This window comes from Simochromis diagramma, unplaced genomic scaffold (genome assembly GCF_900408965.1).
Source record: "Simochromis diagramma unplaced genomic scaffold, fSimDia1.1 OVJJ01000816.1, whole genome shotgun sequence".
Lineage (NCBI taxonomy): Eukaryota > Metazoa > Chordata > Actinopteri > Cichliformes > Cichlidae > Simochromis > Simochromis diagramma.
This window is the reverse complement of record NW_024386908.1, coordinates 1,568,835-1,591,738: the sequence shown is the minus strand read 5'-3', so window position 1 is coordinate 1,591,738 and position 22,904 is coordinate 1,568,835. Positions and strand designations below refer to the sequence as shown.

Below are 22,904 nucleotides of genomic sequence, written 5' to 3'. Positions count from 1 at the left end.
AACCACCGGATGTCGCACTAAACAACAGCTGCACGTTTAAGCTTGATCAGCTGTTGTTAGAATTTATTTAATATTAATTTCTAGTATCAGCTGATGTTTGCTGGAGCCACAGCTGTAAAGCTGCTGGTCATGATGTCGGTTTGGATATGTGGTGAGAGGGAAACATGAAGATGAAACCAGGAGATGTCCTTACTGGATCATCAGAGCTGTGATGGAGAAACAGGTTTACCTTTTAGGTGACATGGATGAGTTGAAGGGAAGTTATGAACTGTTTCTGAGAGACAAATAACACCAGGATCCTTTTCTAAGTAGCTGACAGCTGGTAACTGTGCAGGGGCGGGTCTAGCAAAGTGTTGCCAGGGGTCCATGTAGGGCATTAAAAGGGAAAGGGGGGCACAAAGAAATACTTTTCTTTCTTATTCTCATTTAAAATGTCTCACTTTTAAAAAAATAATTATCTGAGTCTTACAACAAACAATTGATAGATTGATACATATACCATCAGAACAGTGTACATCACTGTCACAACAGTGTTTATTTTCATTCAAAGGCTTTATGATTTTTCCTATAATGGTGGTCAAAATTTTTGTCCCAGTCCAGCTCTGCATGCAGCTCATCTGCAGTCTGGTGTTACCTACATCTTCCTATTCAGAAGGCAGAATTTCCGAGTTCTGAGTACAATCGAAAGCACCACGACTGCAGTTTTTGTGTTGGATGTAAAAAGCAGGCTAGGATAGAGTCAGGCGTGGGATTTCTCTCGTGGAAATGGGCACATTTTTTCCTTTCTATTGGTAGGTGGCACAGTGCACTTGTGGCAAGTAAGCAAGCTAGAAGACTGGCAATCTTGCTGGGTATCCAGTTACGGAAGCAACACATTAACAAGAGAATTCTGAGTAAAACCAGTTACTTTCCCTAGTAACTAGTTACTCTGAAAGTAATGAGTAACTTGAAGTAACTGAGTTACTTTTGATAGAAGTAACTAGTAATGTAACTAAGTTACTAATTTAAAGTAACTTACCCAACACTGGTTAGTAGTAGCCAATATTTACATCAAACCACTGGTTTCAGTAGTTCACTCTCAGTCACTTCACCTCTGTGCAGCCAATTTAAAATACTTATTTGAATATTCAAATACATTCAGTACCAGTCATGCTCACATGTCCAATGGTTTCACTGGACTGTGTCATGACCTCCTTTGATAAAGAAGAACAGAGTGTGACTGAGTGCTGGAGAGGAGAGACATCAGAGTGCAGAATAAGAAGTAAGTGAAAAGTTTGTTGTGTCATCTCTTTTTTTTTTTCTTTAGTGCTTGGTGTTAATGATGCTGTCAGTTCAGTTATTTCATTTATCAGAGATTCTGATATTTCATTGGTTTAGTTTTCTTTATTATGGATGGAGGGTGAATATACAATAGAAACTTAACCCTTTCATGCATGAATAGTGACAGTGTCAATCTGGATTTCTTTTCTTAAGTATTTTTATTCATCTTTAGACATGAAAAAATAGATTTTTGATCTTCACTTTTTTAAAACATGTACTTTTCAGAAGAGTTTAACATCTCCACTTAGGTGGACAACTGGTTGACCAGTGGGTTGCAGGGTACGGAGTTACACATCAGTGTCCAATGTAGTTTATGTTGAAGTGTACCATCAATAGCTGACCACTGTAGTGACACTGTGCCTGAAAGGGTTAAATAGAAATATGAAAACGTCATAAATTAGCCTTGCAATCAATCGGACTATGTCAAAGTAGCTATATATAACATGTCCCGATTCACAAGTGATGTACCCTAAAAAAAAAACCCTCAAAACTTGTAACGTGTAACTATTTATTTGCAACAGTATTCATGGAAAACTCAAAACCTCCATATTTCATGTTTTCATGTGCTCTCTTTTTATATCATTTGCAAGTTGTTTGCATGTTTCCCTCCATCCTATATGTTACTCCATTTCCTGGAAACAGATTCAATTCTGTAATCTTGATAAAGTAATATTGTAATATTGATTATTTTTGGCACTAGACAAATGAAAAATGTATCTAAAATAAGGGTTAATGGAATTGAAATTGAAAGAGTGTACGAAAATAAATTTCTTGGAGTGATAATTGATGATAAGCTGAGTTGGAAGTCTCATATAAACCATGTGAAAACAAAAATGTCAAAAACCATTGCTATTCTCTATAAAACAAAGCATGTCCTGAACAAAAAAAATCATTATACACACTTTATTGTTCTCTGTTGCTTCCATATATGACTTACTGTCTGGAGATATGGGGTAATGCATATAAAACGAACACTCTTCCTATTTTCAAGTTACAAAAAAAGAGCTATAAGAATTATAATCCAATCAAACTATATAGAACCAACTAACATTTTGTTTATTAATCTGAATACCCTGAAATTTTATGATTTAGTTGAATATAAAATGGCACAGATAATGTATAAAGCACAAAATAACTTGCTTTGCCCCAGTACTCAGAAGCTGTTCAAAGTCAGAGAGAGTCAATATGACTTAAGGGGAACAGATTTCTTTAAAAAAGAAAACAAGATGAGGACAAATATAAAGCAGAGATGTGTTTCTGTTAGAGGAGTTAACCTGTGGAATAGTTATGACAGTGATTTAAAAAGGTGTAGTTCATTTTCCTTGTTTAAAAACATGTTTAAAAATAGAGTAATAGAAAAATATATAAATCAAGAATGAAAAGAGCAAAAAAAAAAAAAAAAAAAAAAAAGTATACTTATAATCGTGACCAAACATTTAACAGTACAATGTTAAAAACATCAACAAAGTAAAATGCAAGGAATCCATGTACGTAGATCTGCACTGATACCCAAGCCTGCAATGGAGCATGAAGGAGAGACGCGTAACTAAAGCCAAATGGGACCAGACGTCACCTGGTTTAATGATGGGGTCCGTGTCCTGGTTCACAAACATGTCAGATTTTGGGATATTCTAGAGATATTCTTATTAATAAATACATTAAATATAAAATAGAATTCAAACATTTTTTAAAAACATCAATACAAGATAAACATGAGTAAAAGAATTTTAAATGAATGATAAATATCTCAAACTGGGTCAAACACCAAGCAGAAGACATGGATCTTTAGACTGGATTTAGGAATTGGCGGTGAAGAGACCTCTCTAATGTGAAATGGGAACAAATTTCAAAACTTGGGACCCGCTACGGCAAAAGTCCGTCTGAGCCTCCGCTGTGTCCTCGACACATCCAGGAGCAGTCGGTTAGTTGATGTGAGCGGAAAAGCAAGTGCAGCTCAGAGAGGGAAGGTCGGGGAAGACCATTTAAGCACTTTAACTGTGCAGCCAGTTAAAAGCTGTGATCCAACATTTTGCAGCAGCTGAAGACGACACAGGGCAAACTGGTAACACCAGTATATAAAGCTTTACAGTAATACAACCAAGTTGTAAAAAGGGCACGGATTACTGTTTCTTTGGCTTTCTGTCTCAGCTGAAAGAAGACAAAGATGAAGACAAAGCTGACTTTAATTGCAATTGTTTTATTTGGGTTTTCTCTACTTCATTCTACTTTTACAGAGTAATTATTTAGTGTCTGTGGCTGAACTTCAACACACAATGGCAGAAAAACCCTTGACAGACTGGGACAGTGGTCTCTTGGATTGCTTTGAGGATGCGAGTACTTGTAAGATGAACTTTAAGATCTTTTTCTTGTCATTTCTGGGGTCTTAGGCACTTCAGACATGTTACCACTTTGGTGATGTATTTCTGTTTTTCAGGCTGCTATGGTTTCTGGTGCGGCCCCTGCCTCGCCTGCACCGTTGCAGGAAGGTTTGGAGAGAACAACTGTCTCCCTTTGTGTGATATATGCTGTTGTGTTGTGTCGAGATTCCTTGGGCTTCCAATTTTTCCACCTCCTGCAGTCTTGTCTTTAAGGGCTGCCATGCGAAACAGATATGGCATCAAGGTATGAAGCAGTGACAGTGAGACAATGTCATGAAGCAGAAAAGCAGAAAGAAAGAAATAATGGTTGTACCGTCTCTCTGCAGGGCTCTCTCTGTAAGGATATTGCAACTTCCTGTTGCTGCTGCACGTGCTCCTGGTGTCAGATGCATCGTGAGTTAAAGCATCGTAAGCAAGCCCCCACTGTGGTCAACATACAGAATAACAACATTGTGAACATGCAGCCTGTTCCAGTCATGCAGGCACCCATGATGATGCCTGTACAATCAGTGCCAGCTGCTTATATGGCTCAACCAGCAGTCACTGTGGTCACACAGTGACGAAATCAGAGTTTGTGTTGATGTTTCTATCAGTGATACGAGACAATGAAGTCATTTTGAATTGAGAGTATCGTTAAATATTTCTATCAGCTTCCTAATAATCATAAAAATTACATTTAGTTTAAATGTATGAGTCGCCTTTTTAGATTAGTCACTGCATAGCTTCAGTAATAATACAGAGGATTGAATTTTAGTCTTAATTTTTCTGCTACTGAGAAAAACATAGTTGCATGTAGAGAGCTAAACGTGGTGTTAGATCGGCTCTGATGTTAAAACTGATGTAAAGTGTTTTTTCATCAATAAAAATATGAAATCCAAGACATTTATGATCATTTTGCAATCCTACTTTAGATTCACCAAACTCTGCTTCAGATCAGTTTACAGTTTACTGAGATTGATGAAGACCTGATGTGCTCTTCACAGCTTTCATGACACCATAAAGATCAAACAGGAGTCCTGCAGTGGCTTTTTTCATTTTTTATTTCACTCCTCATTAATTTGTCTTTCTTAAAATGTGTCATTGTGTGTGCTGTGTGGCAGGAGGAAGGACCCAAATGCAGGACTATCAGTAGGAAAAATTAAACTCAAAGCACGAAGCTCTAACTGGAAAACCGGTAACAGAGAACTAAGATGTTACCACAAGCACAGAGGCGAAAACAACACGGTGAGGGCACGATACAACAACTAACAGAGAGAAACACTTAAATACTCAAGCAGGACAGCGAGAGAATGGGGAACAGGTGGTGACACACCCAGGACAAATAATGAACAACACAGACTCCAAATGGAGTAAATTAAAAACTCACGTTTTATATGTACTTACAGTGATGCTTGGTGTCGTGTTGAAGACAAATCAGTGTTTCCCTCAAATGTACATGTAAGCAAACCAACAATTAATACACAAAAGCCAAAAGTCTTTGCTGCCTTTTGTTCTTTTAATCCTAGCGTATGAAAACAAATATCCTCGCCCATGTTGTTCATTTGTTTTTCTGTCTGTTTAATGAATCATCTTTTCCCTGACTTCTCAATAATTAATCTACTTGAACGTTTCCTTTTTTTACAGATAGAATTAAAGAACAAATGTTTATGTTACTAAATCTCCTGCTTTTTGTTTGTTCTGTATGATGCTCGAGTGTCAAAAACTAAGCTGGCTGTTTAGGATTTAAGAGGATTTTGTGTCGAGGAATTGAAGATCTGCTTTTCCTTACAGACCATGTTTTTTCTGTCCTGATAAAAACTGCTTCCAGTATGACGTCTTCTGTTTTTAAAAATATTTAATCTAGTAGTTTCTGCCGTGGCAAAAACAAATCTGAAAAGATTCAGTGATTACACAGCACAGAGGAAGGACAGTAAAGAAGGTCTATAAGGAATACCGAAACAATGATACAAATACAAACAATGAGATTCTTAAACAGCTGATAACTCTCTGGGTTTACATTAAATCTGGGATAAGGAAGGAGGGCATATAGGAATACAGCTCACCGCAGACAAACAGCCAACAAGGTGAAACATGATATCACATTAAAATATCAGGAGTTCTTTGCTGTGACTTGCCTAACAAGTAAAACCAGGAAAAGAATTAAAAGTAGACTTCTTGGGTGATCTGACTATATTTAGACTGGAGTCAGAAACAGATCTGCTTTCTCATAAAACAAGAAGAGAGAAGAATCAGAGAAGTTTACTGCTTTGTCATTTTTTTAAAGCAGTTTTGTCACACAGTGCCTCCCTGTGGTCACAATTGGCAATTACATAACACAAACTCTAAATGTGATTAGTGTCACTGCAAAGCGGAGTGCTCCTCCTGGATTCAGATGTATTAAAACTGGAGTTAAAGCATTACAAGAAAAACAGTCTTCAGTATCGAGAGTAAATCACAGTTTAAATCACTGTTTCAAGTCGAGTCCAACAGCTCTAAAAACTGAAAACTAACAACAAGGAACAATAACCTGTTGTCACGTCATCAAATTAGGAATTGAATATTTGCGTCACTTAAATGACAAAGAAACAATGACCAGCAGCAGGTCTATGCTTAGTTAAGTTGTCTGACTGTTAAAGATTAAAGATTAAATAATGTGGCTGGTAGGGCTGCAACAATAGGGTTATACAGCTGGGTGCAAAATCTAAACTCCTTTAAATGAGTTAAATCTCAAAAACATCTTCTGAACAGTAACCCTGAGTGTTACTCAGCTGAGTGCAGGAGGAAGATGAGGTATTCAGAGGAAACCCACACAACCACAGGGAGACCAACCAAACTCTACTATGAAGGGATCCAGCCAGGGCTTGAACCAAGATCCCCTGTTGCGTCTCCTCCAACCAACGGCCGCGGCAGGCAAAACATGAGGACACAGATGTTGCGCAACAATAAACACTTGAGATCCACTTCTGTACTATTTGCTCCTTTAATTCCACGTTGTACTGTCCACTATACAAAACCAGCACATGGGATCAAACAGGATACAAATGCACAGACTGCACAAACATGAACACAACTCACAAACATTACACCAATTGCTATGTCAAACTACAACATCGGCTTATGGCATCAATTAGTGCACTAAACCAAACTCAGGCTGCATACAAAAATGCATCAAAATGACTCAAGCTGTGGTCAACAGAAGGTCTCCCCTCATGCTCAGCCTACCTTTGTGTCATCAACATCAGGTGTGGTGAACAGGTGAGTGCAAACACCTTTATCACCTAACACACCCACAGTCACGCCCCACACCCGTGCACCAATACAGTGTGTGCATTTAAACCAACCCTCTTAATCCAAAAAAGGAACAACTCAACTCATATGGCTCCTAAATACCGGTCCCTAATTATTTCAGATCAATAATTACGTCATACTTACCATGTAGGAGACATTGATAGACATAATCAATCCTTTATCAAACATTTAAGGATAAAATTTTATTCAAAAATAAACACATCCACATTCATTCAAGTAGCCATTTGATAAAGTCACATAATCCTCATGACTCTTCTGCTTCCTCTAAAAGAGACACTTTAATGATCGGCCCGTCCAAACAACCAGTCTTTGTTTTAATACGAAGCTGACATACAGTCCTTTACCATCAGAAATTGCTTCCACAACGCTTCCAGGCACCCAAGAGTTACGAGGCGCAGAATCATCGACAACGATAACCACATCCCCGAAATGACCATCCATCCATCTTCTTCCGCTTTATCCAGGGCCGGGTCGCGGGGGCAGCAGCCTAAGCAGAGAAGCCCAGACCTCCCTCTCCCCAGCCACCTCCTCTAGCTTTTCCGGGGGAACACCAAGGCCAGCCGAGAGAAATAATCTCTCCAGCGTGTCCTGGGTTTGCCCCGGGGCCTCCTCTCGGTGGGACATGCCCGGTACGCCTCGCCCCGGAGGCATCCTTGTCAGATACCCGAACCACCTCATCTGACTCCTTTCGATGTGGAGGAGCAGCGGCTCTACTCTGAGCCCCTCCCGGATGCCTGAACCTCTCACCCTGAGAAGTTCAGGAATGACGTTCCGTCCAATTCTCTGCCTTTTCTGACGCTCTTGAACCTGGGGCAGGGACTCTTTAACCCAGCGCTTCCAGAACAGGTCAGACATGTACTGTACTTCTCTCCATCGACGTCGTCCATATACATCCTCCTGAAACACTCCTGGTGGCATCAATGGCTTGGTCTTAAGCAGCAACAGATGGTTAGGAGTCAAATCAGCAGGATTACATGATGTATTGACATATCTCCACTGAGAAGGTTTGGACACTAAGTATCTCTGTCACCCGGTTTGCTACAAATACTTTAAACCTTGAAATTTCATTTCTAATATATTGCAAAAAGCAAAAAGTAACTGACTGTGCCATAACCCTCCTCGCTTGCATCTGCAAAGTGATGTAACTGAGCAGAAGCAACATCTCCAAAGTTAGGTTTAAAAAAAAAAAAGGTCAACCTTAAAATCTGCAAGAAGGCAAAGATCATTCAGCCAAACTGTCCATTCTTGTCCAACAGTAACTGGCAACACATCATCCCAGCCACAACGATTTCTGCACAGTTTCTGAAGGATTAACTCAGCAGGCAACACAACAGGTGCCAAAACCCCCAAAGGGTCATAGATCGAGCTCACAAGGGACAATATCCCTCTCCTTGTGAGAGGTTTGTTTTTAAGTGTTCCTGCTGAGGTATGCCAGCGAGTACTGCTCTTCTGTTGCTAATCCATTTGGTGAGCTTAAAGCCTCCCTTAGCACAAAGAGCAATAAGTTCTTAATGGAGCAACACTGCCTCCTCTTCAGACCCAATAGAGGTAAGGCAATCATCCACATAAACATTATGTAGAACATTATTGACAACTTCAAGTCTGAACTGATCTCTGTTATCCTCTGCACATTTCCTCAAGGCAAAACTCGCACAACTTTGAGGTGAGGTGGCTCCTCAGGTGTACTTTCATTCTGTGTTTCACCAGATCCTGACTATGATCTCCGTCTGGCCTCCACAGAAACCTTAACAGATCTGCGTCTTCTCTTTGTACTCTGACCTGATAAAACATAGATTCAGTATCTGCCATTAGCACAACAGGCTCTTTACGGAACGCACTTATTACCCCAACTAGCAAGCTAGTAAGAACTGGGCCTTACAGAAGCTGTCCATTCAGATACACTCCATGAAATGAAGCACCATAATCAAAGACAACCCGCAACTACTTCTTCTGTGGGTGATGCACCTCATGATGTGGAATATACCACAACCCTCCATCACCGCGATCCAATTCTTCAGTAGGCACCTTCTCTGCATACCCTTTGGAAATAATACCAGTCATAAAAGTGGTGTAACTGACATGAAATGAGCCATCCGTGATAAACTTCAGTTTAAGGCTCATAGCTCGCTGTTCTACAGCCTTCTTATTATTTGGCATTTTTACCTGATTGCACCTGAAAGGTAAACCAATGGTATAATGACCATCAACCAACTTAACAGTGTCGATCACTGACTTCATAAACTGCTGATCTCTAGACAAAGCAAACTGCTCATCCTGAATGCATTCTGGAAAATCAGCCTTCATTTGACGTTCCCACAGCTCATCCAGTCTTGCCATGGAAATCCTATTGACACTCACATCAAAAATATCAGTCTTGCAATCTTCTCTGAAAGGACCATTCACCGTCCAACCCAGCATAGTTTTTACTACATGGGGACCTCCATCCTGACTTCTAACAGCATCCCATGGCTCTAAAGCCTTGGGCACATTGGTTCCGATCAACAGATCTACCCCAGAATTTATCTCCAATATCTTAATATGGTGCAAATGTGGCCATCGGGCAATATTGCATTGATGAACATTCATGCTTTTCTGTGTAAATAATTCAAGCAAGTCACAGTAGTGATCTAAATCCAAGCCCACTACTTCCATATCTGAAACAAGATAACTACTGACCATCTTCTCCTGACCCATTGTACGTAAAGGAATGCCAGTTTTCCTTCCTGAAAGTTTCAGCCAATTCATGAACCCTTCAGTACAAAATGAAGCTGAACTCCCAGGATCTAGAAAAGCGTAGGTTATCAGTGACTGATTGTCCTTTCTTGGACTTCACTGTAACTGGTATTATGGACAGAGCACTATTTTGCCCACCGGCCGCAGTCACTTGCAATCTTCACTTGCCTTTTGACAAACTCAACAACATCACTAAAAACCACTTTAGAGTGAACCCTCTGCAGCAGATCGCACGCAACATTTCCTGATTATCCCTGATTTTATAAAGCAACCTTTTCATAACTGCTTGCATGTTAGCAGAGACATTAAACTCATGCAAGGACTCAACATCTCCCATTGCATTACAACATTGCCTTAATAAAAACCCATATTCCGGCAAAGCCTTCACATCCTCAGATTTTAAAGGAGGTCATTTACTGACCCTTTCAATGTAGGCAGCAGCAATTTTCATCGAATTGCCAAAGTTTTCCAGGAGCAAAGATTTAGCTTTAGCATATCCATACTCAGCAGGCATATACTGACAGCTTCTCACCATTTCTCTTGGATGGCCTCTGGTGTATTGCTTGAGAAAATATAAACAATACTTAGCACTGTGAGCTTGACTCTCCACCACGTCTTCAAAAGCTCTCATAAAGGTTTGGTATTGCAACGAATCACCATCAAAAAACTGAATGTCACGCCTTGGTAGCAAAAACAGAGAATGTTGCTCAGCCAATAAAGCTGCGTTTCGCCTTGTGACCTTCATCAGGGTCACCCAGGATGACCCTGATGAAGGCCACAAGCCGAAACACGTTGGTCAGGCAATAAACCTTGGACACACAATTAACAGGAGCAATATCCCCCACTAATCTGCCTATTAAAACTAACTCACTCAGCCTAGTCTTCTGTGCATACTAGCGGTGGATATTTATGTACCATACTGTCAGCTGTGAGGAAGGCAAACTGTCTTAAACAAACTGCGGCGGCAGCCGCCTGATGCACAATAACTAGAAAGCAAATCAGTACAATGCCTAATGCAGCTGTACCACTGAAACCTAACAGGGGAATAAAACTGAAGGAAATCTGTTGTGTGAAGCCACAGGCTTATTTTAAAGGCTGCGTGGACAACAGCAACAGCAAACCATAAAACTCCCACCAATAAAACTCATCTATATATAAAAAATCCAATAAAACCTAAAAAGTCTTCTGTTGACAAGATGTTGCAACTCCTCCAACCAACAGCCGCGGCAGGCGAAACATGAGGACACAGATGACATGCAACAATAAACACATGAGATGCACTTCTGTACTATTTGCTCCTTTAATTCCACATTGTACAGGGGGGGGCATTTATATGGATACACCGTAATAACATGGGAATGGTTGGTGACATTAAAGTCCTGTTGTGGCACATTAGTATATGTGAGGGGGCAAACTCCTCAATATGGGTGGTGACCATGGTGGCCATTTAGAAGTCGGCCATCTCGGATACAACTTTTGTTTATTCAATAGGAAGAGGGCCATGTGACACATCAAACTTATTGGTAATGTCACAAGAAAAACAATGGTGTGCTTGGTTTCAACGTAACTTTATTCTTTCATGAGTTATTTACAAGTTTCTGACCACTTATAAAATGTGTTCAATGTACTGCCCATTGTGTTGGATTGTCAATGCAACCCTCTTCTCCCACTCTTCACACACTGATAGCAACACCGCAGGAGAAATGCCAGCACAGGCATCCAGTATCCGTAGTTTCAGGTGCTGCACATCTCGTATCTTCACACCATAGACAATTGCCTTCAGATGACCCCAAAGATAAAAGTCTAAGGAGGTCAGATCGGGAGACCTTGGGGGCCATTCAACTGGCCCACGACGACCAATCCGCTTTCCAGGAAACTGTTCATTTAGGAATGCTCGGACCTGGCACCCATAATGTGGTGGTGCACCATCTTGCTGGAAAAACTCAGGGAACGTGCCAGCTTCAGTGCATAAAGAGGGAAACACATCATCCTGTAGCAATTTCAAATATCCAGCGGCCTTGAGGTTTCCATTGATGAAGAATGGACCCACTATCGTTGTACCCCATATACCACACCAAACCATCACTTTTGTTGGTCCAACAGTCTTGGAGGGATCCATCCAATGTGGGTTAGTGTCAGACCAATAGCGGTGGTTTTGTTTGTTAACTTCACCATTCACATAAAAGTTTGCCTCATCACTGAACAAAACCTTCTGTGTGAACTGAGGGTCCTGTTCCAATTTTTGTTTTGCCCATTCTGCAAATTCTGAGCACCGATCTGGGTCATCCTCGTTGAGATGCTGCAGTAGCTGGAGTTTGTAAGGGTGCCATTTGTGAGTAGCTAATATCCGCCGAAGGGATGTTCGACTAATGCCACTCTCCAGTGACATGCGGCGAGTGCTACACTGTGGGCTCTTGCTGAATGAAGCTAGGACAGCCACTGATGTTTCTTCATTAGTGACAGTTTTCTTGCGTCCACATTTTGGCAAATCCAACACTGAACCAGTTTCACGAAACTTAGCAAGCAGTTTGCTAACTGTAGCATGGGAGATGGGTGGTCTCGTAGGGTGTCTTGCATTGAAATCTGCTGCAATGACCCGGTTACTGCGTTCACCAGATATCAACACAATTTTGATCCTCTCCTCACATTGACATCTCCTATTCGACATGTCAATGGCTGTGAACAAAGAGAAACTTGTAAATAACTCATGAAAGAATAAAGTTACATTGAAACCAAGCACACCATTGTTTTTCTTGTGACATTACCAATAAGTTTGATGTGTCACATGGCCCTCTTCCTATTGAATAAACAAAAGTTGTATCCAAGATGGCCGACTTCTTTTTTTTTTTTTTTTTTTTTTTTTTTTTTTTGTGTCCCGTTTGGATCTATAGCCATCAGAATTGTTGTCTTAAGGCCAAGAAAGATGCCAAGCGGATTTATTTTACCAAGTGGATCGTCATGGCCTTGCCATATTGGTCCATTTGATTGACCTTTATTATAATTATGAATTTATTTTATTTTCAGTTGCTACAAACGGGACAGACATGACTGGAGGATAGGACAGGGAGAAAGAATGAAAGAAAGAGAGGGAGAGAAAGAAAACCAAATGGGAGAAGAGACGGTGAGAAGGGGGGGAAGAAAGAAAAAAAAAAAAAAAAAAAAAAAAGAACAAAACTCCTGAGTCACCTGTATGGAGAAAAAAAAACAGAAGAGAAAGCAAACAACAAAGAGCAACATAATAAATAAAAAAAAACGGCACCATCACAATAAACTAGCTAGCAGTAGATATCAGTAGATACTAAATAATAAACGATATTGTGCAGCACGCAAGATAGACAGCGCATAATGTGCTTTGAGGCAGCAGCCAAGAAAGCTGTAGTCCGCGTCTGTGAATACCCGTGTGTACACCTGTGTGCATACCTGTGTGGATCAGCATGCTTGCATTCCAAAGGTTTCTCCATGTAACGATCTGCTAGGGAGTGTGGGGAGCCACAGCCCCGTCCTCCAGGGCATGAAGCAGGTATGGAGGAGATCAAAACTCCAGACATCCAGAGGCCCCCAGAACACAAGAGACCAAGGAAGACCAACAGAGGGGCAGCCGCGCCACTGTCCCAGTAAGAGCTGAGGAGAGTCCCAGATGAGGGCTCACTCAGCAGCCGCGGAGCAGAAGCCAGGGGGAGTTGCAGTGACGCGCCCGTGAGCTCCGCCGGCAGCCAGCTGTGCCTGAGTGACCGAGCCCCAGGCCGAGAGGCCGGGGGCACCCCACCTCCGAAGTGGCCCGAGCGAGCCCCAGGCTCCAGGCCCCGATAAGCGGCCGCCAAGGAGTGAGCCGGTGGGTACCCGGACGCCCACCCCCAGACACAAAGAACCACCAACGCACCGACACCTGAGGGAGTCCGCCACTGGCAGGGGAAGTGGTGGTGGGTGGAGATAGGCCTCCAAACCTTGGAGGGCCTGAGATGTCCCCAGAGAGGTGGCGTCTGATACCCAACCTGACATATAGACACAGACATACAGGCACACACAGACACAAACATCCATTCCCACCCTCATGCTCTCATATGCACTTACTCCACACTCAACCAACATGGAGACAGACATAAAGAGACGCTGTACACACGATCACACTCCCCAAGCGTACTCTACGAACCGGGTCTAGGTACCCTTGCCCCTGGAGGGGGGAACTGCACCCAGACCCAGGTGGTGTTACCCTTTTCCCTGCGGTGGGGAGAGACCGCCCCGACTCCGCAGCAGCAGGGAGGCCCCACACTCCAGACCGCAGTCGGACGGCCAACTCCTCCTCCTAGCCCCCCCGCTCCAGCAGGCCGCAGAGAACGGGGGTGGGAGAAGACTCCAAACCTCCCTCCACCCGCTCATTGTAGTGTTGATGCATGTGTGTTCTAAGGTGTAATTAAAACCCAGGAGGGCATGGAGCTACCTGCCAGAGAGAAGCAGGTAAGCGCATAGTCCCTCCTGCTAGCCCTCAATGTCTACGTGTATTCAAAATTGAGATGGCCGACTTCTGAATGGCCACCATGGTCACCACCCATCTTGAGGAGTTTGCCCCCTCACATATACTAATGTGCCACAAACAGGACTTTAATATCACCAACCATTCCCATTTTATTATGGTGTATCCACATAAATGGCCCACCCTGTACTCTCCACTATATAAAATCAGTACGAGGTGTGTAAGACTGCAACTCTTTCCTGGTTGCAACGCTGGATAGTCATGTGATTTCTAAAACAGAGATATTGAGCAAATGCAAAAAATCAAGCCTATGGACAGGATTTCTATTTACCCTCTGCTTGTTGGTAGGTAGATGACATTTTTGTCCCACACCAGCACACTCATACTGCTGCATTTGTCTTAAAACCATACTTGTGTGCATATCTCCGAATGGATATAGCATAATTTCAAATAAAATAATGAAGCTTTGAGAATCTAAATGTAATCCTTCAAATGTACTAGTTTACAGTGTTATCATTTTAGTTGAACAAGGAAGTGATATCTGGAGAAACAAGGAAAAAGAACCCGTGCAACAGACACCTACTCATAGTTTGGCACACCTTCTTTCAAACATGCAAACATCGTTGCTATGTAGACAAAGGCTCTGTTCATTTTAAATATCAGATTCACCCAAACACTGCATGAAAGTGAAGCTCTGCCCCACAAACTACTACAGTCTCTAAATGTATTATATTTGGGTGTTTGTGGGCATTCTCCACACACAACAAAAGACACTTTATTGACCGCGGTTAAAAGAGAGAAAGATGGTAAGCACACTGATGTAAACTAAACCCTAACACCTCTACTAGGAACAAGCATAACCACAGGTCAACTTTCCCATCTCTGTTTTCCCAAGAAAACTCAGCAAACTCTTCATAGCCACAGCTCTTGGCTCTCTTCCTCCATCACTTTCACTTCAAGGTTCAAGGTTCAAGGTTCTTTATTATTTGTCACATGCATAGTTATACAAGTATAACACACAGTGAAATGTAGCCTGACACGCTCCTCGACATGTGCAAAAATTGGGGGGGGGTGTAGAGGAGGAACATATATATATATATATATATATATATATATACACTGGGTGAATGTGCAGTAGTAGCAGCAAGCAGGTGAATTCTGTACATTAATATGAATAGATATCTGACTATTTTACAGGATAGACAATATAAACATATTTAAAATTAAAGGAATTGAAATGTACATTGTGCCTTGGTTTAGTGTCTGGAAGAGTCCTGTCTCAGTCAATTATAGATGATGTGAGACTTTCCTGACTTTCCTGACTTTGTTGATCTATGACCACAAATAAGCACAAGAGTTACAAATTGCAGTAGTTTTCATGCTGAAACTCTAAATTTAAAAGTGTTTTTAACAAGCTGCTTTTAGTGATGATGACAGGCTTGACCTCGTAGCCTTCATCCTGAACCCAGAGTTCTCTCGGTGGTTACAAAGTTTTACTAAAAGGCTACAATCCAGCAGTCAGTTACACGTTTATTCAGTTATTCGTTCAGTCTTTATTTATATGTATTAGAGCATTGCTCTGCTCTGTTTACATCAAACCACTGGTTTCAGTAGTTCACTCTCAGTCACTTAACTTCTGTGAAGCCAATTTAAAATACTTGTTTGAATATTCAAATACATTCAGTACCAGTCATGCTCACATGTCCAATGGTTTCACTGGACTGTGTCATGACCTCCTTTGATAAAGAAGAACAGAGTGTGACTGAGTGCTGGAGAGGAGAGACATCAGAGTGCAGAATAAGAAGTGAGTGAAGAGTTTGTTGTGTCATCTCTTTTTTTTTCTTTAGTGCTTGGTGTTAATGATGCTGTCAGTTCAGTTATTTCATTTATCAGAGATTCTGATATTTCATTGGTTCAGTTTTCTTTATTATGGATGGAGGGTGAATATACGATAGAAACTTAACCCTTTCATGCATGAATAGTGACAGTGTCAATCTGGATTTCTTTTCTTAAGTATTTTTATTCATCTTTAGACATGAAAAAAAAAAAGATTTTTGATCTTCGCTTTTTTAAAACATGTACTTTTCAGAAGAGTTTAACATCTCCACTTAGGTGGACAACTGGTTGACCAGTGGGTTGCAGGGTACGGAGTTACACATCAGTGTCCAATGTAGTTTATGTTGAAGTGTACCATCAATAGCTGACCACTGTAGTGACACTGTGCCTGAAAGGGTTAAATAGAAATATAAAAACGTCATAAATTAGCCTTGCAATCAATCGGACTATGTTAAAGTAGCTATATATAACATGTCCCGATTCACAAGTGATGTACCCTAAACAACAACATGTGTAACATGTTCCTATTTTTTTACAACAGTATTCATGGAAAACTAGCAACTTCTTTGTCCACATTTCATGTTTTCATGTGCTCTCTTTTTATATCATTTGCAAGTTGTTTGCATGTTTCCCTCCATCCTATATGTTACTCCATTTCCTGGAAACAGATTCAATTCTGTAATCTTGATAAAACAGTATACTTATAATCGTGACCAAACATTTAACAGTACAATATTAAAAACATCAACAAAGTCAAATGCAAGGAATCTTTCTTTAGCTTTCCGTCTCAGCTGAAAGAAGACAAAGATGTATAAAGCTGACTTTCATTGCAATTGTTTTATTTGGGTTTTCTCTACTTCATTCTACTTTTACAGAGTAATTATTTAGTGTCTGTGGCTGAACTTCAACACACAATGGCAGAAAAACCCTTGACAGACTGGGACAGTGGTCTCTTGGATTGCTTTGAGGACGCGAGTACTTGTAAGAAGAACTTTAAGATCTTTTTCTTGTCATTTCTGGGGTCTTAGGCACTTCAGACATGTTACCACTTTGGTGATGTATTTCTGTTTTTCAGGCTGCTATGGTTTCTGGTGCGGCCCCTGCCTCACCCTAACTGTCGCAGGAAGGTTTGGAGAGAACAATCTTCTCCCTTTATTTGATTTAATGTTTGCTCCTTCATTCTATGGGATCCCTACTTGTCCACCTCCTGCAGTTTTATCTGTAAGGGCTGCCATGCGAAACAGATATGGCATCAAGGTATGAAGCAGTGACAGTGAGACAATATCATGAAGCAGAAAAGCAGAAAGAAAGAAATAATGGTTTTACCTTCTCTCTGCAGGGCTCTCTCCTTAACGATATTGCAATTTCCAGTTGCTGCGCCACGTGCTCCTGGTGTCAGATGCATCGTGAGTTAAAGCATCGTAAGCAAGCCCCCACTGTCATCAACATACAGAATAACAACATTGTGAACATGCAGCCTGTTCCAGTCATGCAGGCACCCATGATGATGATGCCTGTACAACCAATGCCAGCTGCTTATATGGCTCAACCAGCAGTCACTGTGGTCACACGGTGACGAAATCCGAGTTTGTGTTGATGTTTCTATCAGTGATACGAGACAATGAAGTCATTTTGAATTGAGAGTATCGTTAAATATTTCTATCAGCTTCCTAATAATCATAAAAATTACATTTAGTTTAAATGTATGAGTCGCCTTTTTAGATTAGTCACTGCATAGCTTCAGTAATAATACAGAGGATTGAATTTTAGTCTATTAATTTTTCTGCTAATGAGAAAAACATAGCTGCATGTAGAGAGCTAAACGTGGTGTTAGATCGGCTCTGATGTTAAAACTGATGTAAAGTGTTTTTTCATCAATAAAAATATGAAATCCAAGACATTTATGATCTCATTATGAATGAATGAATGAATGAATGAATGAATCTCTGTCAGCTTGAACGTGATGTCCTACAAAACAGAAAGCATGGGCTTAATTTGACCTGGAAACTGTGTGCAGATAAAGAGCTTATCAAATCACACTAACAATGCAAACAGCTTCAGAGATCTCACACATGGCCGACTTATCCACTGTAACACAGCAGTGTCACAGGAGGCGTGGCTTCCAAGCTGGAAAAGATTGTTTAACACCAGTTTATTATTTTAGCCATTGTGAAAAACACTGTTAAGTGAATGCTTCACATAAGTAAAACATGTAAAGCTAAAAGAGCCTGCCTGAAGGTCTGAGGCGGCGCTGTGGCTGGTAGGGCTGCAACAATAGGGTTATACAGCTGGGAGCAAAATCTAAACTATAAACTATTATTACTAAACTATATTATTATTATCATTATTGTTATTATTATTATTATTATTATTATTATTATTAATCTAAACCTTTTTCACAAATGTCAAAAAATGAAAACTTAAAGACACTGAGAAGTTGAATTCTTTGATCAAAATCTTACTGATTTTGGAAGGAGTGCTGCAAAAATGTTGGCCTGATGTAGAAGAAAGAAAACATTCAGACTCAAAAATGAAATCTGAAGGATTTGAAACCAAAATCAGGAAAAGCAAACTGCTGCAGCGAGAGTGCTGACAGGGAGCAGAGAGATCATATTTCACTTTCTTCCTGTTTTTTTTCTTCCCGCCATCGCAGGTGTTAAGATGTGTCCTACTGTGCAAATGTCTAGTGAGGGGGGGGGGCATGGCTACGTGCAGGCGGGAAAGGGGCAGTAAAAGAGTTTTGGAGGGTCAGTTTTTTTTCTGTGGTTGTACGAAAGAAGGCGACCATTAAAGTTGGAGTTACTATGCCAGTTGTGTGACTATTGGACTAACAGCAGTGATTGCTCAAAGGGGATCTTCTGATTGTTTTCTCTCTAATGCTATGAAGGGTCTTACCTTAGAATATATAGATGAGATGACTGTTGCTCAATAATTCACACACGTCAACACTCACCCGTTTTTCACAGAAAGAAATAAAGAGTGTAAACAGTTCATGTTACAAAACCTCATGTTTTATTTTCAGTGACGTTTGATGAGTCAGTTATTGAGAATTTCAGAGGTTTTCATGTGCGTGAATTGAAACTCTGCCTTTCCTTACAGTCCGTGTATTTTCCTTCCTGATAAAAACTGCTTGCAGTATGAAGAGCCTTTTACTAAAACGATGAAGCTGGGCGTGCCCGCCTTCACAAAATACCTGTTGGCAAAACAGAAGAGATTCAATCAGGAAACCAGCATGAAGGAAAGTTACAACAAGGAACGCTGGAAAACAATGGTACAAGTAAATTCTCTTACAGTTAATAACCCCTCAGGTATACATTTAAATCTGACATAAGGAAGGAAGTCATCTATAACAAGGAACTCACAGCAGCACCTAATAAAAGGAGCATTATAAAGAGAACTTGTCTTGAAGAGTGCTCTTAGTGACCATCGTGTAAATGAGACTGAAACCACTCATCAGCAGAATAAATTATTAAATCTACCTTTTGTGTTGCAGTATTTTCAAAAGTGACATCTCTGGGTCGACTCGGTAAAGTGTCTCCTTCTCCTCGTCCTCAAAGTAAAGCTGTGAAAGACAACATCAGTTATTTGTGGGAAAAGTTTGATGACTGAAGCCAAACACATTTCCCCATTTTCAATCTGAAACAGCCAACCAGTCTTCACTCGGCTCCACCTGGAGCCACTAAAAGGCTCTATACAAGTTTGATCATTACTTTAATTGATCTCCGTTCTCATAAAATAACACCCCCACCTCCCCACCTGTAAGCCCAGCATACAGACCTGCAGATTTTGTGGGAGGTATTTTCTGTCCGCGTCCCAGGGTGGAAGTTCTTCAAACATGACTCCCAGGTGGTCTGTGAAGCTGAGAGATGCAAGAGTGACTATTCTCCACACTTTACTGCTTCAATTTACTGTCCTACATAAAAGTGTCATTCTTTAAAAACCTTTTAAAAACCTTTTGTGTCCCTTTTGCTCAACAGTGACTCCCAGTGGTCACAGTTGGCATTTACATTACACAAACTGGCTATTGTCGTTTATGCTGCTCTAATAAAAGTTACATCTCGTGTCTTACTTTAGTCAAACGATATCTGAAACAGGTCACAGATCAAAGAGTGGAGGAATGTATAATCAAAACGATCATCAGTGATATTTGTATATAAATTTAGCACAATCTTGGTCACTGAGGGCAGGAGTCGTTTACCAGCTGTTTTCACAGAAAGCCGAGATGAAGTCACTCTGCTGATGTTCGGGGTAGAGAAAGAGAACGGGCCACTGCAGAGAGCCCTGCTCATCTACGAAGACCTGAGCCCCGGTGACCTCCTGAGAGCTGAGGCCATCCAGGCTGAGCTCCGCTATCGCTGCAGGAGAGCGTTCGTCCTCATCTTCACTGTCGGAACCGCTCCGATGAGCCCTCGCAGGCTGCACGAGTTTGATGCCTCGATCCTGTGTATAGACGCCAAAATCATAACTGATATAATTTCGTTCTCTGCATTCATTTTTCACTTAGATAGTGAAGGCAGTTTAAGATGCATCTTCTAATATGTAGGGTCAGCCTCTTGACTTAAGCTCCTTGCAGAATCGGATGGTTTGTGGCGGTTGCCCTGGCCCAGGGTGAAGACGAGACCTGCGCTGGTAACGCATCATCCAGTGATGGGCCCATTAACTACGAGCCTGTGGCTGGGCTTGGACTTGATAGCTAGGCGCCTCCAGCAGGGCTGTGGCAGCATCTGGACTTCTGGTTTCTAACTATAAATCTGCAGCAGCGGCCGGGGCAGGTAGCTGCCAATTAGTGTCAAATACAAATATGTGTGTGACGTGTGTGCGACGTTAGATGCTCCATCTCTAATGCTTACCTTTATGGCATTCAGAAGAGCTTCTTTCTCACCATGCAACTTCTTTTCTTTAGCCTTGGCCTTCCTGGCATCTCTCTCTGCTGCTCTCTTCGATACCAAAAACAAATCAAGGTTTATTTCAGCGCTTTAAAGATTTCACCACTTCTAAAAATAATATATAAAAAGACAAGAATCATCTGAAGTGTAGTTACTTTGTGCTTATCTGCCGCTGCTCTCAGCTCCCGCAGTTTTTTGTCAGTAGGATGAACCTTGAGCCCCTCCTCACACCACTGGATGGCCTCTGAAAAGTGGCGCAGCTCTATACAACACTGAGCGCCTGCAGAAGCACAAACATGGGATTCATTTGCTTTCTAAGAGCTATAACAGACAGAAATCTGGAGCATCTAAACTGAAACCAGCACTAGATTTCCATGCCTAGTAACACAATGTCATCATATCATAGCAGTACATGTTAAAAACATTACCCACCTCTGATCAAGGCTTTCAGGTGGTCTGGCTTGAGCTTCTTTGCAGCTGCAGCATCATTCAAAGCAGAGCGCATATTTCCTGAGTCACGGAAAAAAGAAAAAGCCAGACATATTTTTTTTAAACAATGTCATCTTTTGTGAGAGCAAAAGGACATTTGGATGCTTTTTTTTTTACCAAGGTAAAAGTGTGATGCTGCACGGTTGGTGAGGAGGACAGCATTGAGGTCCTGGTCTGCACATTTCTTCTTCAAACCCGCTGTGTAGGCCACCACCGCTTTTTGGTAGTTCTTCTCTTTGAAATAGGCATTGCCTTCATCTTTCAGGCTTTTTGCTTGTTCTGGAAAAGAACACGTTTCTCACATTTATTCAGCTGTTTTCACGAATACATTCAAAGCCTTGGAGGAGAGAAAGCTGTGGTTCGCACACCTTCAGGAGGCCGGTCTTCGTCGTGGATAATGGACTGGAGGCAGGCTAGTTCTGGGTATTTCTGTGGGTCGATCTCTTCGGGGGCGTTTTTCATGAACATGGGTATTTTATTAAACTCCTGCGTGAGACAGCAGCACATTTTGGTATTACCTGATACAAGTAAAGCCATGGCCGGTAATGCCGATACCAATATGGACACTTTAATACTTTTAACCTCTGAGGGCAGCATACAGAGTCGGAGATTAACCATCATTCATTTGTAAGCTCTGAACACGTTTTAATAATCACTGTGATTTTTACCTTTCAGCTTCATGTATTTTGAAACTGATTGTTTTCTTGTGGGGGGGGGGGGGGGGCTGGAATCTAAATGTGTCTGTGGGCTATAAATAAAATAGATGTGACAGTCAGCACAGAAAGGTTCAGACACAATTCATTGGGCTACAAACTGAAGGTGGAAAACAGAAGCAAAGTATCGATTCTATCGCGCTAGTATCGATCCGATACCAGCACAGGTACTGATGCTATTTTTCGATATCTTCACGAGATACTGAGCATGTTAGCATCTTGTTGCTAACCACCAACATAAGAACAAAGACGTGCTAACGCATTTTATTCAGGTTCAAGTGGCTTTCTATCTAGTGCACATAGTCTCCGCAAGCCAACCTTACCTCCTCCCAGTCGTTTTCACTGAAGGCATTTTTATACCGCTGGGTCTTGAATTTGTCCATGAACGCGTCCATGCCATCGTCGCTGTCACTGTGTACTGTGGACGCCATTTTGGATCAAAATGTACTTTAAAGAGCTGGTTCTTGTTTTTAAATCTTATATTAACACTGACAGCAGTCTGTCCAGCTAACCGTTCCTCAAGTTGCCTTGTTTACACATGTGTAACAGCGGTGCCACATGCGAAAGAATCCGTGTGGAAACTCACTTCCGGCAGAGCGTTCCACTCCTCGCGGTACGAAGCTCCGACGGCAGAAGTAAGGCTCTCAAAGCACTGCCACGTATTATTAAAATAGGTGGCAGTTTCTTTTCTAATTATCCCGTTAATTATTTCAGCCTTACTTGTGTGCACCATGGAAAGCAACCCTAACACTGCCCCCACTGTAGCCTAACTCTTGGCTTTTTGTCCACA

General features: G+C 41.4%; 3 protein-coding genes and 1 long non-coding RNA gene across 6 annotated transcripts; 2 read left to right on the top strand and 2 right to left on the bottom strand.

The window, feature by feature from the left end:
* Positions 1-3,065: 3,065 nt before the first annotated feature.
* Positions 3,066-6,892, bottom strand: LOC120736012. 2 transcript variants are annotated; one of them, XR_005696400.1, is made up of 4 exons: positions 5,082-6,892; positions 4,012-4,121; positions 3,445-3,913; positions 3,067-3,315 (listed from the first exon to the last, which is right to left on the bottom strand). It is a non-coding gene; the product is annotated as an uncharacterized LOC120736012 (long non-coding RNA). The 2 variants fall into 2 exon arrangements; XR_005696399.1 differs by lacking the exon at positions 5,082-6,892 and having other exon boundaries at positions 3,066-3,315.
* On the top strand, positions 3,561-4,576 carry LOC120736009 (cornifelin-like). The gene is made up of 3 exons (XM_040035928.1): positions 3,561-3,660; positions 3,755-3,942; positions 4,025-4,576. The coding sequence occupies exons 1-3, from the start codon at positions 3,594-3,596 to the stop codon at positions 4,256-4,258; spliced, it is 489 nt and encodes a 162-aa protein (XP_039891862.1). The 5' UTR covers positions 3,561-3,593; the 3' UTR covers positions 4,259-4,576.
* Positions 6,893-15,864: 8,972 nt separating the features above from the next.
* Positions 15,865-17,922, top strand: LOC120736010 (cornifelin homolog B-like). 2 transcript variants are annotated; one of them, XM_040035929.1, is made up of 4 exons: positions 15,865-15,994; positions 16,902-17,007; positions 17,102-17,283; positions 17,366-17,922. In XM_040035929.1, exons 2-4 carry the CDS (start codon positions 16,941-16,943, stop codon positions 17,600-17,602), a joined length of 486 nt encoding a protein of 161 aa, XP_039891863.1. In that variant the 5' UTR covers positions 15,865-15,994; positions 16,902-16,940; the 3' UTR covers positions 17,603-17,922. The 2 variants fall into 2 exon arrangements, with proteins under 2 accessions (XP_039891863.1, XP_039891864.1); XM_040035930.1 differs by lacking the exon at positions 15,865-15,994 and having other exon boundaries at positions 16,194-17,007.
* Positions 17,923-19,015: 1,093 nt separating this feature from the next.
* Positions 19,016-22,770, bottom strand: ttc4 (tetratricopeptide repeat domain 4). The gene is made up of 10 exons (XM_040035926.1): positions 22,438-22,770; positions 21,770-21,887; positions 21,519-21,680; positions 21,345-21,422; positions 21,068-21,192; positions 20,877-20,963; positions 20,225-20,466; positions 19,804-19,885; positions 19,506-19,588; positions 19,016-19,219 (listed from the first exon to the last, which is right to left on the bottom strand). Exons 1-10 carry the CDS (start codon positions 22,543-22,545, stop codon positions 19,120-19,122), a joined length of 1,185 nt encoding a protein of 394 aa, XP_039891860.1. The 5' UTR covers positions 22,546-22,770; the 3' UTR covers positions 19,016-19,119.
* Between the last annotated feature and the right edge of the window lie 134 nt (positions 22,771-22,904).

What these genes read in the sequence shown, in the direction of transcription:
- LOC120736009 (XM_040035928.1), top strand. Translation starts at nt 3,594, where the DNA reads ATGGCAGAAAAACCCTTGACAGACTGGGACAGTGGTCTCTTGGATTGC. An exon ending in CTTTGAGGATGCGAGTACTT is followed by an intron (nt 3,661 to 3,754) that starts GTAAGATGAACT and finishes TCTGTTTTTCAG; the next exon opens with GCTGCTATGGTTTCTGGTGC. An exon ending in GAAACAGATATGGCATCAAG is followed by an intron (nt 3,943 to 4,024) that starts GTATGAAGCAGT and finishes GTCTCTCTGCAG; the next exon opens with GGCTCTCTCTGTAAGGATAT.
- LOC120736010 (XM_040035929.1), top strand. Translation starts at nt 16,941, where the DNA reads ATGGCAGAAAAACCCTTGACAGACTGGGACAGTGGTCTCTTGGATTGC. An exon ending in CTTTGAGGACGCGAGTACTT is followed by an intron (nt 17,008 to 17,101) that starts GTAAGAAGAACT and finishes TCTGTTTTTCAG; the next exon opens with GCTGCTATGGTTTCTGGTGC. An exon ending in GAAACAGATATGGCATCAAG is followed by an intron (nt 17,284 to 17,365) that starts GTATGAAGCAGT and finishes TTCTCTCTGCAG; the next exon opens with GGCTCTCTCCTTAACGATAT.
- ttc4 (XM_040035926.1), bottom strand. Translation starts at nt 22,545, where the DNA reads ATGGCGTCCACAGTACACAGTGACAGCGACGATGGCATGGACGCGTTC. An exon ending in CCTGAAAGCCTTGATCAGAG is followed by an intron (nt 21,193 to 21,344) that starts GTGGGTAATGTT and finishes GTGCTTCTGCAG; the next exon opens with GCGCTCAGTGTTGTATAGAG. An exon ending in AAAATACTGCAACACAAAAG is followed by an intron (nt 19,220 to 19,505) that starts GTAGATTTAATA and finishes TTTTGCCAACAG; the next exon opens with GTATTTTGTGAAGGCGGGCA.